Source organism: Dendropsophus ebraccatus, chromosome 9 (assembly GCF_027789765.1).
Source record: "Dendropsophus ebraccatus isolate aDenEbr1 chromosome 9, aDenEbr1.pat, whole genome shotgun sequence".
In the NCBI taxonomy this organism is placed as follows: domain Eukaryota; kingdom Metazoa; phylum Chordata; class Amphibia; order Anura; family Hylidae; genus Dendropsophus; species Dendropsophus ebraccatus.
The window spans coordinates 39890529-39906944 of NC_091462.1; the positions used below are offsets into that span (position 1 = coordinate 39890529).

General features: G+C 42.5%; 1 protein-coding gene across 1 annotated transcript in view; it reads left to right on the forward strand.

The window, feature by feature from the left end:
* Positions 1-16416, forward strand: part of UBE2E3 (ubiquitin conjugating enzyme E2 E3) — a 59984-nt gene that overhangs the window by 37244 nt on the left and 6324 nt on the right. Inside the window, exon 4 of the mRNA XM_069983055.1 lies at positions 8775-8907. Coding sequence (XP_069839156.1) covers positions 8775-8907 — 133 coding nt within the window. The remainder of the gene's footprint in view (positions 1-8774; positions 8908-16416) is intronic.

A 16416-nucleotide genomic window follows, 5' to 3' on the forward strand; every position in this document is an offset into this window, starting at 1 on the left:
ATGGTCGTACCTGCTGAACATACACATCTGTTAAAGATCAGCTGATCATAAGTAAATAATCATTCATGATTGACCAATCATTAGCCACTTTTTACTTCATAGAGACAGGTAAAATGGTTTGATTGTTTGGGTATGGGTGCTAAGACCGCTAGAACAAACAGGGAGAAACACTCAGATAAGTTTGGTTTCTCCTTGTGGAGGTGGATTCTATAGAGGTCTATGAGCCAACCTTCTGCCCAGAGGAGAGAGGACAGGGAGAAGCTTAGCACTTTTCCCTATTTGTTTTAGCAATTTGTTGTGGTCTCGGTTCCCATAACCCAATGAACAAATCCTGTGTGTATATGGCCATTTTATAGGGATGGAGTGTTCCAAAGGATTGGGTATGGTGGATTTTAAAGGGGTTACCCAGCGCTACAAAAATGTGGCCTTTTCACCCTCTCTTGTCTCCAAATTGGGTTGGGTTTCAAACTCCGTTCCATTAAAGTAAATAAAGATTAATGGCAAAACACACCTGACCTGGTGACAAGAGAGGCAGAAAAGTGGCCATGTTTTTGTAGCACTGGATAACCCCTTTAACATGCCTGATTCTTGGTTCTTAAGGAAGATAACTCTGTCCTCATAACTTATACACACTTGGCTTGACATCTATAGAGAAAGTTTAGAAGGTTAGTCATTGGCTAAAAAAAGTGTTTCACTAATAGCTATGCAGGTTTAAATACACTATACCAAACAAGAAAAAGGAAAAGTGTTTAATGGGAAATGAAAAAGACTTTTATTAACCACATTAATAAAAAGGCCGAGAATAGGTCTAAAAAAAATACAGAAATGACCCAAACAGAACAAAAAAGAGGCTGACATTACAAAAGACCTCTCTATCTGACAATCAAGGTGCGCAGTATTCCCCCAGCTGGACGACAACGAAGTTAGTGCCCCATAGAGTCCATGTGTGAAGCCATATTAGGATACAAATGCAGTAAAGGAATGGATTGCAATATAAAATGGCAAAGTGCAAATATGGTGCAGGGCTGAACTAACATATAACTAACTAGATTCAAGAATAGTTGAGGGAAAAAAGGCAGACCCCCTACCATATACCTTAGGTGCCCCTCCAACTGGAAAAAGAACTGCTGCAAAATAGAAATTGCAACAAGAGGGAGTTCGCAGCTTCAAGACCTGACGTACGTGTCACTGCTATGATCAACTTCTTCCCTTTTTTGTTCTGTATGTGGGTTCATAGTCTGTTTTTATTTACTTACATAATTGTTTTGTTATTTTTGTGTGTTTTAGGATTATTCTTGACCTTTTTATTATTGCGGTTAATAAGTCTTTTTAATTTCCCATTGAATGCTTTTTCTTGCATGGGAATATATATATATATATATATATATATATATATATATATATATATATATATATGTGTTTTCTTCTTTTGTGTTTATTTATTTTTATTTATTTTTTAGTGGTAATAGGTGTAAAGTTCTTGGACAGCGGACAGTTTTCTGACACAATTACTCAGTGTGCATATACCCTTACACTGGAAAATGTGCAGCTAGAGACCAATTTTTTTAATTTCTTTCAATGGGTCAAAATGACCCAATCAGCCAACAAACAAGTATTCTGTACCTGATTTGTTGGCTCATTGCTGCCTCTGTTGCTCAAGGAGACATCGGCTTTATTTGCCGGTAACCTCTCAGTGTAATAGGGCCGTAAGACCTCATGACATCATTCAGTGCAAGAGTTTATGTTCTATATGGGAGCCTGTTGTTGGATCCAAAGGCGTCCAGCCATTTCTTTTATTCCTCAGATGTTTCATTTGCATTTTATTGTTTCTTTACCTTATTTTTCTGCCACTTTTTTATTTTGCTATGGGGGGAAAAAATTGCAGCGTTGTGAAAGTGAATTATATTTGAGAAATTCTAAGCCGTCCATAGCTGAATAGCCGGTATTAATCTACAGATCACGGCTGTGATACTAAATCCATGCGGCTATGTTACGTGAGATCCATCCTACTAGAGGCTGTCACATACTCAAGATACAGACATGTCAAAGCGGTGATGTTAATCTGCTACATAGCGAAAACTAATAAACCTCAGTGAAGTATACAGCTCCTGGTGATGTCACATCCAACGACCGGATTGCATTGCCCTATATCTGCTTAGTTTAAGGCAGAGCTTGGTTTGGTTTAATGAATACTGTCTGGGTCTGTGTATATCCGTGTAATATATTCTGGCTGGGAAGGAAGGAAAGCAACATCTGGAGAATATGAGCGGAAAGTTAGGGCTTGTTGATGTGTAAATCACACAGTATTGGTGGGTATTGTGGCTGCTTTGTCCTTGCAGACGGGTTGTGCAGTTTTGTATCCATTTTTTGCTTGGCCGACAGATCAGACTGACAGTAACTTCTGTATCTGATCCCTGGTAATTGCTGCGATACGGCCGTAATGTAGATATGATAGCGGCATTATAAATGATTTCCAATCTGAGCGTGTTATAAATGGCTGGCACGTGATGGTAATCTGTCTGTAAGCTTGGGTAAATGTCACCAGTTCAGCGAGCACTAGAAGCCCTTACTGTGATTTATTAGACATAATGTACCTCCAGCCGTAAAAATAAACACATTACAGGAAATAATATCTCACTTATGATACGTGGTGTTTCAAAGCAGATCGTCTTAAATTGAGGGACACAGTGAATAAATAAGGTTTCGTCAATGACCAGTGTGTTACTCCATTCTGTTATTATATATGCAGCCAGTCTCAAAATTTACTTGATTTTTTTTTTTTTTTTGTTATGTATCCTATTCATTAATTTGCAGATGGTTTTATAATTGTTGTTCTTATATTTGATATGATATAGTTATGCCTGCCTTTCTTTAAAGGGGTATTTCCATCTCCGCTTAAACACAGAAAGGTTCGATGGCCCCATAGAGCTGGAGTGTCAAACTCGTGGCCCTCCAGCTGTTACAAAACTTGACAGCCAAGCTAACACTTAAGGCTGGGTTCACACTGCATTTTTGCAATCTGTTCAACTTACGGTATCTCTTTTTAACTTGTTCCTTTTAATTAACAGAAAAACTGAGTCAACACTGCTTTTGTGTCTACTGAGGGCTTCCTTCATTGAAGGGCAATTGTGTTCCCGTTCTTGGGATCAATGGGAATCCCAGTGGTTGACTTCCCATCAGTTAGATTGTTATGCCCTGTCCTATGGATAGAACATGACAAACTAAGATGGGACTACCCCATTAAATATTGCCAGTCTTACTGTCGACTTTTATGGGTTGTTACAGGCAGATGGTGCTACTCAGCTGCTGCTTTCTCACCAGTGCTGCCTGTATTTTTTTTTTTGTTTTTTGTATTTTTTTTTTTTTTTACTAATTAGAGCTTAGATACAGAAAGATGATTTTTTAATCTATTTTATCAGCATTTAGCTGGTCCCATGAGTGGTTAAGGTTTCTGAGCATGCTTTGTGACCTGTGTAGAGGTAGGGGAGGCTGAGATCTGACCATCGGCTATTGTCTTATCTATGTAATAGTAGATGAAGTGTCGGATCCTCGGGGTAGGCGGGGACCACAGGAGCCAGAATGACGGCGCTTCACGGCTTCAGGTTTAATGAAGTAAAACGATGAATTTTAATGGTCTCATAAACAACGCGTTTCGAGGCATAAATACTTTGTCAAGTAGGAGAGACATGAATAGTAATGTAATAGTGTCTCCTCTTACTGGCTGTAAACATAAGGAGGACACTGCTGGAAAGGGATCCTTACAGAACAGTCTCAATTTAGTTTTAGGCCTTAAAAAAACTGTAAAAAAGCAAGACTTCAGTATTATTTTAAAAAAGGAACTATAAGCAGTTTAGACGAGTCTAACCTGCTAGTATGTTATTTCACAGGAGACTCCAAGGAGGAAAGGTACGTCTCTCACCTTCTTCCTTGGTGCCATTCGGGTGCGGTTAGTCATGTACTCCACGGTCCGGTGAGACTGTTAGGTACACTGTCCACCCCCATAGCCCCAATCTAGCCAGCCCGGCTTAATCAGTGACTGACTGTGTTCCCTGTATGAGCGTGTATAGAAACATAGTTGATGGTCACTGAGTAGGAAAGCCCCCTGGACTCCTAAGCCCAGAATGAGCAGACATATAAGTTAATAAATGCAAAACGCACTTTAGCAATTGGTGGGAGCTCTGCACCCATAACCCCATCAATCAAAACTTTTGTTTTGTTAAATAACATTAAAACTTGATATCGAAATGATATATTGCAAACATAGCTGTCGGCCACTGGACTCCTAAGCCCAGAATGAGCAGCGATAGAAATGAATAAAATACTAAATCTTTTCCCACAAAACTTCAGATCAGTTGGCTTCTGCTGCCCTAGAACATAAAGCTGTCAGATCACACTGCTTGTTGAACATGACAGTTTTCCTTGGATTATTCTGCAGGTTCCCTTATCTTAATGGTATCCTCAGGCAGATAGAATTTTATTGTTCATCTATATTAGTATACGGGGAATTTGCTTATAGTTCCCCTTTTCTGGTACAGAACTCCAAATTGTTGTTTAAGCCAAAAATTCCAAAACTCTGTGCGAAGTGTGAAGAAAAAAAAGTCTATCAGGAGATTCCTAAAACAGTCTGCAGAATCCTAGAGGTTGTTCAGATTCCTTCTAGAACAGAAAGACTTGAGCCGCTCACGGCAACCTGAGAATCTAGTAAAAATTTGATGATGCTTTCTATATTATGGAAATTGCAGCAACAGCAAAGTCAAGTGTGCAAGGTGAAAAGCACAAAGTGCTCTTGACTATGGGACCTGTGAAGGTTGAAGAGAGTTGGGCCGAGTGTGGGGAATCAAGCTATTTCATTCTCTGCCCTAATTGTTTGTAGCAGTGAAGCCAGATGCTACATGAGCAGAGATAATACTACATGGTTAAAAGGGCTTGTCTAGGCTGAGAAAAACCTGGCTGTTTTCTTCTAAAACAGTATTTCTTGGGTGTGGGTTTTTCAGTTCAGTTCCATTGATGTAAATGGAAGAGAATTGTAATATCACACATAACGTGAGGACAAGTGTGGCGCTGTTTTTGCATGAAAGTAGCTGTGCTTTTCTAATGCTGGATAAACCCTTGAAGTATTAATGTTTTGGGGGAAAACACTTATATGGTAACTTATAAAACTTTCCCATAAAAACCGTGCAAATTGCAGTCATGTATATCTAACACGTAGTACACAGTAACGGTTAAACAGGGAATAGCTTTCTAGTGTAGCATAGTCGAAAAACACAGATGGATATTCTTTGGATTCCCAGAACACTTGAATGAAACATTTTTATTAGATTTGACCATAAGATGAAAATAATGATTCCTGTGGTTGCACCGTGCAGGTACTCTATGAAATATTTTATACATTCTTCAGATGGCCGCAGAAGGACTAAGGGATTGTTAATCGTGAAGGCCACTTTATGCGGGTTGCTGTACAGTGTTACAGAAGACGTGTTTTGGAGAGGTTCTTACTGTTTTAATCTTTTTTTTATCTTTTTTTTTTTTTAATAAAACTCTGGAAGGTTTTAATCTGTTTTTGCTTGTGGTAATTTCTTTTCAGCACATTGGTTGTTGTTGTTGTTAAAGAAGAGATGATTGAAAAAAAAATCTGATTAATACAGCAGCAGCATAATAAACATGTTATGCTTACCTCTCCACGCTCCCCTGGTGTTCCGATGTGGCCCCCACTGACTGCAGCTCCAGTACTTCCGAGATGAACTTGATGAACTTGTCCCAGGAGTGCCAGCCTGCTCAGCCAGTCACTGACCATGGTGCTGTACCATCTCAGTCAGTGATTGGCTGAGCAGGCTGTCATTTCTCAGACACATTTGTCTCTGAAGTAGCGGAGCTCCAGTCAACGGGGGGACATTGAAAAGGCCACATTGGGGGAGCGTGAAGAGTTAAGCATACCATTTTTAAAAAGTTTTTATATATTGCTGCACTGTTTGCAGACATAATAAACGCTGGAGAACCCCTTCAAATTGAATTGTTGTAGATTCACCTACCATATCTGCTTAAATTTATTCCAAGCATCTACTACTCTTTCAGTAAAGTAATATTTTCTCATGTTGCTTCCAATCTTTCTCAATGCTAACCTCAGATTGTGACTTTGTTTTCTTGCGTTTAGTTTTTTTTTTTTTTGTCCCCATCAAAACGATTCCTTTGCAAACCACCTTAGGTCCTTTGGCCTATTTAAAGGTTTTGATCATGCCCCCCCCCTCTTTCTCTCCAGCCTACACAGATTTAGATAATTAAATCAGTATTATAATGCATCTGACACTATTATCAGCTCCTAACAGAGTTCTCTAGACATACTTGATGTCGTCCTTTTAGGGGGTGCATAGGAATAAACATAATATTCTAGCGTGCGCTGCAGGGAGAGGGCCTGTAACTAGTCATCTGGCCCATAACTAGTCATGGCTCTCTGCCTAGTCAGCACAACCTGCAGGGATGATTGACTAGCAAAGACGTCTGTTAGAACAGTGCTTCTCAAATTGTGAGTCGGGCCTCACCAGTGAGGCGCCCCCTACTTTTTTTTTTAAAATCAGATTGTTTTTATTAGCAGTTTTCCACACACAAAAAGCGTGCCTTCTTTTTTGGGTTGAACATACAAACAAAGCAAAACAAACCCCCCATCCTCCCCCCACCCACCCTAAAGTACCAACCCCCCTCCCCCCTCCCTCCCTCAAACCAACCATAACAATTATTGTAGGAAGGCAACAACATTGGTCAGGTTATACAAAACAGAACTGTTATCACATAGCTTTTTTGAATACCCATGCGCAATTCTCCACAATGTCATTTATGAAGAAGCAATAAGGCACATTATCATCGTTTAAAGACTCAAGTATGAGCTTCCTCAATAGGAGCCGAGTAGGCGCCCCCTACTTTTCACAAAAGTAACTATGATCTGCACAGTCCTTTTGCTGTTTGCAAAAATCTCCATTTTAGTAACATTGTTAATTTATTTTGTACTTTCTTAATTAGCATATAGAGCTTAGACAGATTTAAGGTGGCCCTAGTATTATTTTCAGCTTATAAATGGACTTTTACCACAGATGTGAGGCCCAGGCACCCTCTTGGTCAGTCTGGTGAGGCCCAGGCATTGCTTTGGTCTGTTGGATGAGGCTCTAGTAGAAAAAGTTTGAGAAGCACTGTGTTAGAAGCCTCTTTGCCTGTCCATCATCCCTGCAGAGTGTGCTGACAGACAGAGAGACGTGACTAGTCATGGGCCAGCTCCGCCCAAATATCTAGTTTCCACCTCTCTCCCGGTAGCGTGCACGTCCAACGCTCCTAGAGAATGACAGGAGAGTCCAGCGCTCCGTCATTCTCTATGAGCGTTGGACTCATCTCTCAGCGCGCGCACGCCGGGCTGCAGCGGCTGAGATCTCCGTGACCCGACCGGATCTAGAAGCGGGACCTGGCGGGATCAGGTGAGTATAGGGGCTGTAGAGGGGGGGTCGGGACAGGGGGTGACAGGTTCCCTTTAATAAAACTATTTTTCTCTACTTTATACCACCTGGGAGGACAGCACACCAAGTATAGTAAGAATGCTTCAGCAGCTCTGTTACATGCATTATACTACTAACTGGTTCCTTTTTATGTCTTTCCTGGTTTTATGCCTCACACCCTCCTCAATTTTTAGCTCTTTTTTGGACCTGTTCTATTTAATTAATACCATTGTATAGGTGATGTCTGCAGAACTGGACACAGTATTCCTGATGTGGTCTCACCAGAGCTCTATACAGCGGGATCACAATCTCCCTCTTCCTACTGGTTATACCTCTAGTTATACAGCCCAGTATCCGATTTGCTTTCCCTACCGCCTGTTTGCACCGGTGACTCATTTTAATTGTCAGAAATCATCACCCCTAAATCGAAACTGCCGATATGATACTCTGATAGAAGATTCCTTCTCCCCAAGTGCATTATTTTTCGTTTGAAAACATTGAACTAGTTTTGACCATTACATAGTTAATCAGTTATTTATAGAAATTCAGAGAACTTAAGTTGTGTATGGGTTTATAGACATATAATACACTGGGAACCCTTATTCTCAGCTCTGGCAGCTTTCTTTATTTTTTTTCCCTTTTTATGTTCCACTTGTAATTCTCGGTTTGGGCGTTCTTTGCTGTCCTTACAGCCGTATGAAGGGGCCTTTAATCATTAGTTGTTATGATGTGATTCACAAGGTCTCTGATATGATGGAGCTGGTGTATCCGCTAATAAAGAAAACAATTCTTCCTGCACATAATCTTCCTAGCTGACTGGTCTCATGTTTATCGTGCATCCAACCCCCTTCCCCCCCCCCCCCATGTAGTCACTAATAGCTGGAATGGATTGGCAGCTTCACCTGGCTATTGGTAAACACATGAGGCGTGCTTTCAGCTGCATGCATTCCTAGATATGTAAGAATGTGGCCTAAGGGAATCCCAAGACCTTCTAATATAAAATCATGTTGGTTTTAAATTAATTTTTTTTTTCTGGATGCTTTGAAACAATAAAAATGTAAGTTCTAAAAATGGATTGCCTGCAGTATTGTCTTGTCGAACGGGTTTGTTAAGGAGTTGTCAGATTTTCACGGTCTGCTTCTTGACGTGGTTTATGATTATGGTCACTTTCGTGATTTTGCTGACCATTTTTGAACCTATAAGAACACTTAACATTCTACCGGTTTGCATTCCCTGTTGTACCTACACATTGTTTAGTCGTAACAATATAACTTGAATACGGTATTTATTTGTTTATAGTGCTGGCCCCAAGGGAGACAACATATACGAATGGAGGTCTACTATTCTGGGCCCCCCAGGATCAGTGTATGAAGGAGGAGTATTTTTTTTGGATATCACCTTTTCATCCGATTATCCATTCAAGCCACCAAAGGTAAGTAAAGAGCGTAAGAAGCAGACAATTTTCTCTGAAATATTTAATGTGGAACAGAGCTGATCTGGTTTTCGCGGTCCCTAGAGTCGTGCTGTCTCTCGGTAGTACTTCTCTGCTATGACACGGTTTTGGATGCTATTTCCTTCTATCGTTCTTTGGGGAAGGCTACTTGTCACTGTGTTGCTTTTATTTGAGATCTACGTGTAAGTGACTTGGCCGTCGTCACTGAGAACTGTCCAGAGGTTTCAGACTTCTGCACATCCCACCGGATCAGTAACATGGACTGTAATGTGACTATTGACAGCAATACTAAATCTGACTGAGAGATGATTATAAAATTGCTCGACGAGTGCATACGTTTTTTATATCTCGTACAGCTATAAATAAAATTTCATGCACACTAGTTCCCAGTTAAAGAAGAAATCTATTACTTCTATATACAGTATGTTATCCTGAGGTGTGATCAGCCATATTTTATTTAAAATAAAGTTAATTTTTATCCATTAGATATTTTGACAGCATCTGCCCATAGAATTAAAAAACAGGTATTTTCCATTACGAAACCTTATCACCTTTCCACAGAATAAGGGGATACATGTCTGATCAGTGGGGGACCTCCATCCTATTCGATTGAAGGGATTGCGGTTAGAGCATGTGCATGGCTGCTCTATTCAGTCTCTATGGGACTCCGAGGGATGGGCAAACAGTGTACTCGGTTATCTTCAACAGTCCCATACTCAGCTCCCAGTCCCTAGTCAAATTAAAGGGGATATCCAACGCTAAAAAAAACATGGCCACTTTCCCCCTCGACATGACAGCACCACGGAGAGAGGGACCCCGCCCCCTGGGACAGGAAACCTGAAGTATAAAAGGATTAGGCCCTCCTCTCAACCTCAGTGTGGTTTCCTGTCCCTACGGGAAGCCTGGAGTTGGGAGGCTCGGTGTAGGTCTCTCTGGATTAAAGGGCCGGAGTTTTCTCACCTGCGGCGGCTTTCCGGTTGGAATGGCCAGAGGAAGACTTTTTTGGAGGTGCCGGTGTAGCACCGTTAAGCCCGATCTCTCCACACGAACCGCATTCAAGAGCGGTTGGGCCGGACCAGAACCCTCGGAGTCTGCCAGTGGCGGCGGAGGGGGGGGGGTGGGTCCCCTGCAGGCTGCCGCCGAGGCAGGACCCGTCCGGAGCATGCGTTCCACGCTAGGTCACTTCCGGTCCGGCGCGCGGGACTTCCGGTTACGTCGCATAGTTATGTGACGGGGAGTTCCGCGGCGCATTGGATATGACGTAGGACGCCGGATAAGACTATCGTGCGCTGTGGTGAGATCGGCCGGCAGACTCACAGCTGATGCAGCCATGAGTTCCAGCAGCGAGGCAAGGAAGGATTCTTCTGGTGCTCCTGCCTCCTCCCAGGTACTGACTCTCTTCTCCCCTGGTAGGGGTGGTAAGATGATGGAATACTGCAGGCCCTAAGCCTAAAAGTTTTGTTTTTTGTTTTCATGTGTAGGAATCTTCCAGGAAATCTAAGACTCCCCATAAACATAAAGAATGTAGAGTTTGTAAAGGACGTCTTAGTTCAAGTTATGAAAAACCAACGTGTGAGGATTGTGTTAATAAATTAGTCGCTGCTCAGGTTCCCTCCTTAGAGTCTATTCTATCATCAGTTAAGGACATGATTACGGGAATGCAGAGTTCTTCTGGGAGCACTACTATTGCAACTCCAGTATGTACCCCGGGGCCATCTCATGGAATTTCCACTATTTCCATTCCTGACCACGAGGAGGGGGCAGCTAATGAGGAGGAAGCAGAAGAGGCTGAGGAATCTGACACAGATGTGGGAATCAGATCTTTATTTTCCTTAGATGATGTATGTACCCTGGTTAAAGAAGTGCGCTCCACAATGAACATTGAGGATCCTAAGGAGCCTAAGTCCATACAGGACATAATGTTTGGTGGTTTGGAAGAGAAAAAGAGGAAGGTCTTCCCTGTGCATAAAAATGTGTCAGCCCTTATACAAAGGGAATGGAACAGGCCGGGGAAAAAAGGATTCGTACCTCGAGCGGTTAAGAGGAAATACCCTTTTGACGAGTCAGAAAATCCAGCTTGGGATAGAGCTCCAAAAATTGATGTTTCTATTTCCAAGATATCACGCAAGGATTCGTTACCCTTTGACGATATAGGAGTACTCAAGGAACCCATGGATAAGAAGGCAGAAGGGTTCCTTAAGAAAACCTGGGAGGCAGCAACAGGTGGTTTCAAACCTAGCATTGCAGGTACTTGTGTAGCAAGATCAATGATGGTCTGGCTCTCCCAGTTGGAAGAAGACCTCCAATCAGATGATTTCAAGGATAAATTTACAACAGCATTACCTCTGCATCTTTTCTAGCTGACGCTTCTACCGATGCACTCAGATTTTCTGCTCGCTCGGCAGCCCAATCCAACTCGGCTCGTAGAGCCTTGTGGCTAAAGAATTGGTCGGGTGATGCAGTTGCTAAGGCAAAATTATGCACCATCCCCTGTGAGGGTGAATATATATTTGGATCATATCTGGATGACTTACTCGCTAAAGCCGCGGATAGGAAGAAGGGTTTTCCTATCTCCTACCAAGCGAAACGATTCCAGTCCTTTCGTGGGCAAGGAAAGGAAAAGTTTCAGAGAAAAAACACAGACAAGTCTACTCGGGGAAGAGGCTACAACAGATCCAGGGGATATATGTTCTCACAGAAGTCCGATCCTTCCAAAAAATCCTCTACACAATGACGCCAGGCCACGGGTGGGAGGCAGGTTGCGTCATTTCGCACAAGAATGGCAGAAAATCTGCGGCAGCACTTGGGTACTGCGGTGTATTCAAGATGGCGTTCGCTTAGATTTCGTATCCCGACCTCCCACTCGGTTTGTCATAACCAGAGGTCATCAAGAAGCTTTAGAAACAGAAGTAAAGTCTCTCCTAGAAAAGAATGTGCTTGTTCCGGTACCAGAATCAGAGAAAAATCAGGGGTTCTACTCAACCTTGTTTCTGGTGAAAAAATCAGACGAGAACTACAGAGTCATCATAAATCTCAAACCTTTAAACCAGTACCTACGGTATCAGAGATTCAAAATAGAGACCATAAAAAGTACAGTAAACCTGCTCTTTCCAGGTTGTTTCATGGCTTCGATAGATCTCAAGGACGCCTACCTACACATCCCGATCCACAAGGACTTTCAAAGATACCTAAGGCTGGCAATCTGGATAGACGACTCTCTGGTCCACCTACAGTTTCAGGCGCTGCCCTTCGGCATTTCCATCGCCCCTCGAGTCTTCACCAAGATAGTGTCGGAAATGGCAGCCCACATAAGGGAGGAAGAGGGCATCTTTATTCCATATTTAGACGATTTTCTGTTGGTAGCAGAAACAAAAGAAAAACTTCTGATAATGTTGGGAAGAACGCTATCCATCCTAAAGAAGCTCGGTTGGATTGTAAATCTCGAGAAATCCTCTATGGTTCCAGAGAGAAAAAAGCTCTTTCTTGGGATCACTTTGGACTCATTGACACAAAGGTCGTTCCTGCCCGAAGAGAAGATAGAAAAACTACAAAATTTAACGCAGCTTCTTCTCAAAAACCCAGTGACATCTATAAGGAAGGGTATGTCTCTGCTGGGACTATTCACAGCTACCATTCCAGCAGTCCCATGGGCTCAGACTCACTCTAGACCTTTGCAGGCTCAGCTCCTCGAGGCCTGGGATGGATCTCCCAAGGGTCTTGACAGGAAAATCTCACTGTCCAAAGCGACATTAGAGAGTTTTTCCTGGTGGCTATCTAGGTCTAATCTCCTGCAGGGTCTTAGTTGGACTATTGATTCTCCAAAAGTGATAACTACAGACGCCAGCCCATCAGGTTGGGGTGCACACACCGACCAACACAATTTTCAAGGCACCTGGGACGATGAATTCATCGTTAGATCTTCTAATTTTAAGGAATTAGCGGCCATTTATTTTGCACTAACAGTGGCAGAGTTTCACATTAAGGGCTCTAATGTTAAGATTTTTTCAGATAATTCCACAGCAGTCTCAGTTATCAATAGACAGGGTACCACTAGAAGCCCTCTGTTATTGGACTTGTCTTATCACATATTTTCTTTTGCAGAACGCAACCTTTTGAGTCTGTCAGCAGTCCATCTGAAGGGGGTTCTGAATATAAGAGCGGATTTTCTCAGCAGACATCAGCTTCTACAGGGGGAATGGCGCCTGGATCCTTCTGTCTTTCAGATGATCACGGATCTTTGGGGGAGACCGGTCATAGACCTGTTCGCAACCAGGGGAAACAGACAGGTGAGACGGTTTCTTTCCTTATCCCCAGCGGACCGGCCCCTAGGTGTAGATGCTCTAAGCCAGACCTGGCAGTGGAGTCTAATGTACGCTTTTCCTCCACTAGCCTTAATTCCCCGGGTGCTAAAAAGGATCAGGCAGGAGAAGGCTCGAGTAATTCTCATAGCTCCCTTCTGGCCTCGCAGAGCTTGGTTCTCAGGTCTCAGGTCAATGTCGGTGGCAGACCCTTGGGTCTTACCAGACCGTCCGGATTTACTCTCTCAGGGACCGATTTTTCATCAAGAAAAACAGCTGCACCTGACGGCCTGGCTTTTGAAAGGCTAGTTCTTAAAAGTCATGGACTCTCGGACGAAGTCATATCTACCTTACAGCGGAGCAGGAAGCCTACAACCCTAAAGATCTATTTTAGAATATGGAAAACATATTTTTCATTTTTGGGAGCTAAAAAGGTTGATCTTCATTCTCCTAACATAGCACAGATCCTAGACTTCCTACAGAGGGGTTTAGGCAAGGGCCTTAAGCCAGCTACCTTAAAAGTGCACGCCTCGGCCTTAGGAGCCTTATATAACCAACAAATCGCCACTCATCCTTGGGTGGTAAGATTCTTTAGAGCAGCAGCCAGACTCTCGCCAAGGTTATCACCATCAGTTCCTCCTTGGGATCTTAGCCTAGTCTTAAAGAGTCTAACAGATGCCCCTTTTGAGCCTTTGTCTAATATATCCTTAAAAAAATCTTACACTTAAGACCGCCTTCCTGGTAGCGATAACATCGGCCAGACGGGTGGGGGAGCTGGCGAGCCTTTCATGCAGTGAACCATACACTAAGATTTTGTCTGATAGAATTATTTTCAAACCAGATCCTGCTTTCTTGCCTAAGGTGGTGTCAGAATTTCATTGCTCTCAAGAGATAGTGTTACCCTCTTTTTGTGACAAACCAGCCAATGAGAAGGAGAGGGAGTTCCATTGTCTAGATGTAAGACGTTCTGTACTGCAATACTTAGAAGTAACAAAGCAGTTTAGAAAGTCTAGGTCTCTATTTGTGCAATTTTCAGGGCCCTATAAGGGGTGTAAGGCTAGTAGTAGTTCTATAGCCAGATGGATAAGGCAGGCTATTTGCTCTTCTTACTCTTCTGCTGGTCTTTCTCCTCCCCTTAGGCTCAGAGCCCATTCCACCCGAGCTGTTGCTACCTCTTGGGCGGAAAGAAGTGATGCTTCCATCTCTCAGATCTGCAGGGCGGCGGTTTGGTCCTCACCGCACACTTTTTTCCGACACTATAGGTTGGATCTTTCTGATTCCTCTGGTGTTGCCTTTGGGCGTAAGGTCTTACTGGCTATAGTCCCTCCCTAATTCTTTCTTTCATCTCTGGTATTCTCTCCGTGGTGCTGTCATGTCGAGGGGGAAAACAGGAGTTACTCACCGGGTAATGATGTTTCCTCGAGTACATGACAGCACCATTACTACCCACCCTTTTTGGTTCCTTCACTGTGTTTCACTTGGGTGTGCAAAAAAAAAAAAAAAAAATTTGTTATTGGTGATGGTGCTTCTTGAGATTAAACAATCCTGATGCTAATCATGGCTCTCTCCGGTCTCTGGAATACTCACTGAGGTTGAGAGGAGGGCCTAATCCTTTTATACTTCAGGTTTCCTGTCCCGTGGTGCTGTCATGTACTCGAGGAAACATCATTACCCGGTGAGTAACTCCTGTTTTTCCCCCTCTCTTGTCTCCAGATTGGGTGGGGTTTGGAACTCTGTTCCATTGAAGTAAATGGAGCTTAATTGCAAACCACACCTGAACTGGAGACAAGAGAGGGGGAAAAGTAGGCATGGTTTTGTAGCGCTGGATAACCCCTTTAAGGGACACAGGATACCCATCCTTCTTTGAGGTTGGACGCCTCCAGACACTTACTAACTATACTGTGAGTAGGTAATAAATTTTGCATATTAAAAAAAAAAAAAACCTTAATAGTGTGATATAGTTCATATGAACATACTCCTAAAAGGAGTCTGTTGAGTTCTGTACAGTGCTAAGGAATATATTGGCACTGTATAAAAAAAGGAATTATCATTGTCAGCTCTATTTGAGGGGATAAAACAAATGATATCTGTCTTGTTTGTCAAGTTACAATACTAAAAAGGGTTGTCCGGAATAAACTCCTAATCGGTGATGCTGCAGGGGAAATGGCGGTGTGACACTGTCTATTCCCCTGCAGCCCTGGCAGCATCACTGATTAGTAGTTTATTCCGTACAACCCCTTCAAGGGTCATATAGGCCATGCTAAGCTGCAGCCCGCACACGTCCCTGCCCCCCAAGATTAATGTGCAGGGTTTTTCTTCATACATCAATCATGTAGAACAGGGAGGAGGTGTGCATGCTGCAGCTCAGCACCGCCTCTGCGTTTCCTTGAGCACATTATTTTATGACTTTACAAACAGCCATCAGCTAAGACACAGGTATCATTTTGTTTTATATCTCTATCAGCTATCTGCCCGTGTCCACAGCTATGAGCCATGATATAGAGCTGACAGATTCCCTTTTAACTAGGCAAATAAATAGAACAGCTACGGCTATGTGCACACACAGATTTTAAGATGTTAGTTGGGCAGTTGAACTGACTGCTTACAGCTCCAAAAGTTCACATTCCCCTTTCAAGTATTAAGCGGCATTTAGATGTTTTTTAGCTTGAAAAATAGCCATTTATGATGCATGATAAATGACATGTGCAGAAAGCCTAATATTTTATACAGGAATGTAAAAAGGAAAGTGGGCAATACAGGTTCAGACCACACTGGGAAACTATAGTGACATAAAAGACATAGTACAGTGTAGAGATCTGGTTGAAGAAGAAAAGAAAGCCGAGAATAAAATATTAACACAAAATCTGCAAGTTATATAACCTAATCAGAGTAATTTCCTAATTGGTTATCTATGTTCTGTCTTCTGCTTACGATCAGGAGAAGATCCGCATTATATCGCAGGATTATAAACTGCTGGATTAGAGGAATTTCACTTTTTTTTTCCCCCCTGTCGATTTTCAGATTTAATATTTATGACCTAGATGAATCATTCACTTCATCACCCACTCCTTCCTATCCGATTACCAGGCTTTGCCTCCAACAGTTTCCGGTGTTTGCTTGTTATATTTAGTTTTATGCAGAACTTTGTTTTGATTTTAGAAAAAAGGCTGCAATGTCTTTATGGCTACGT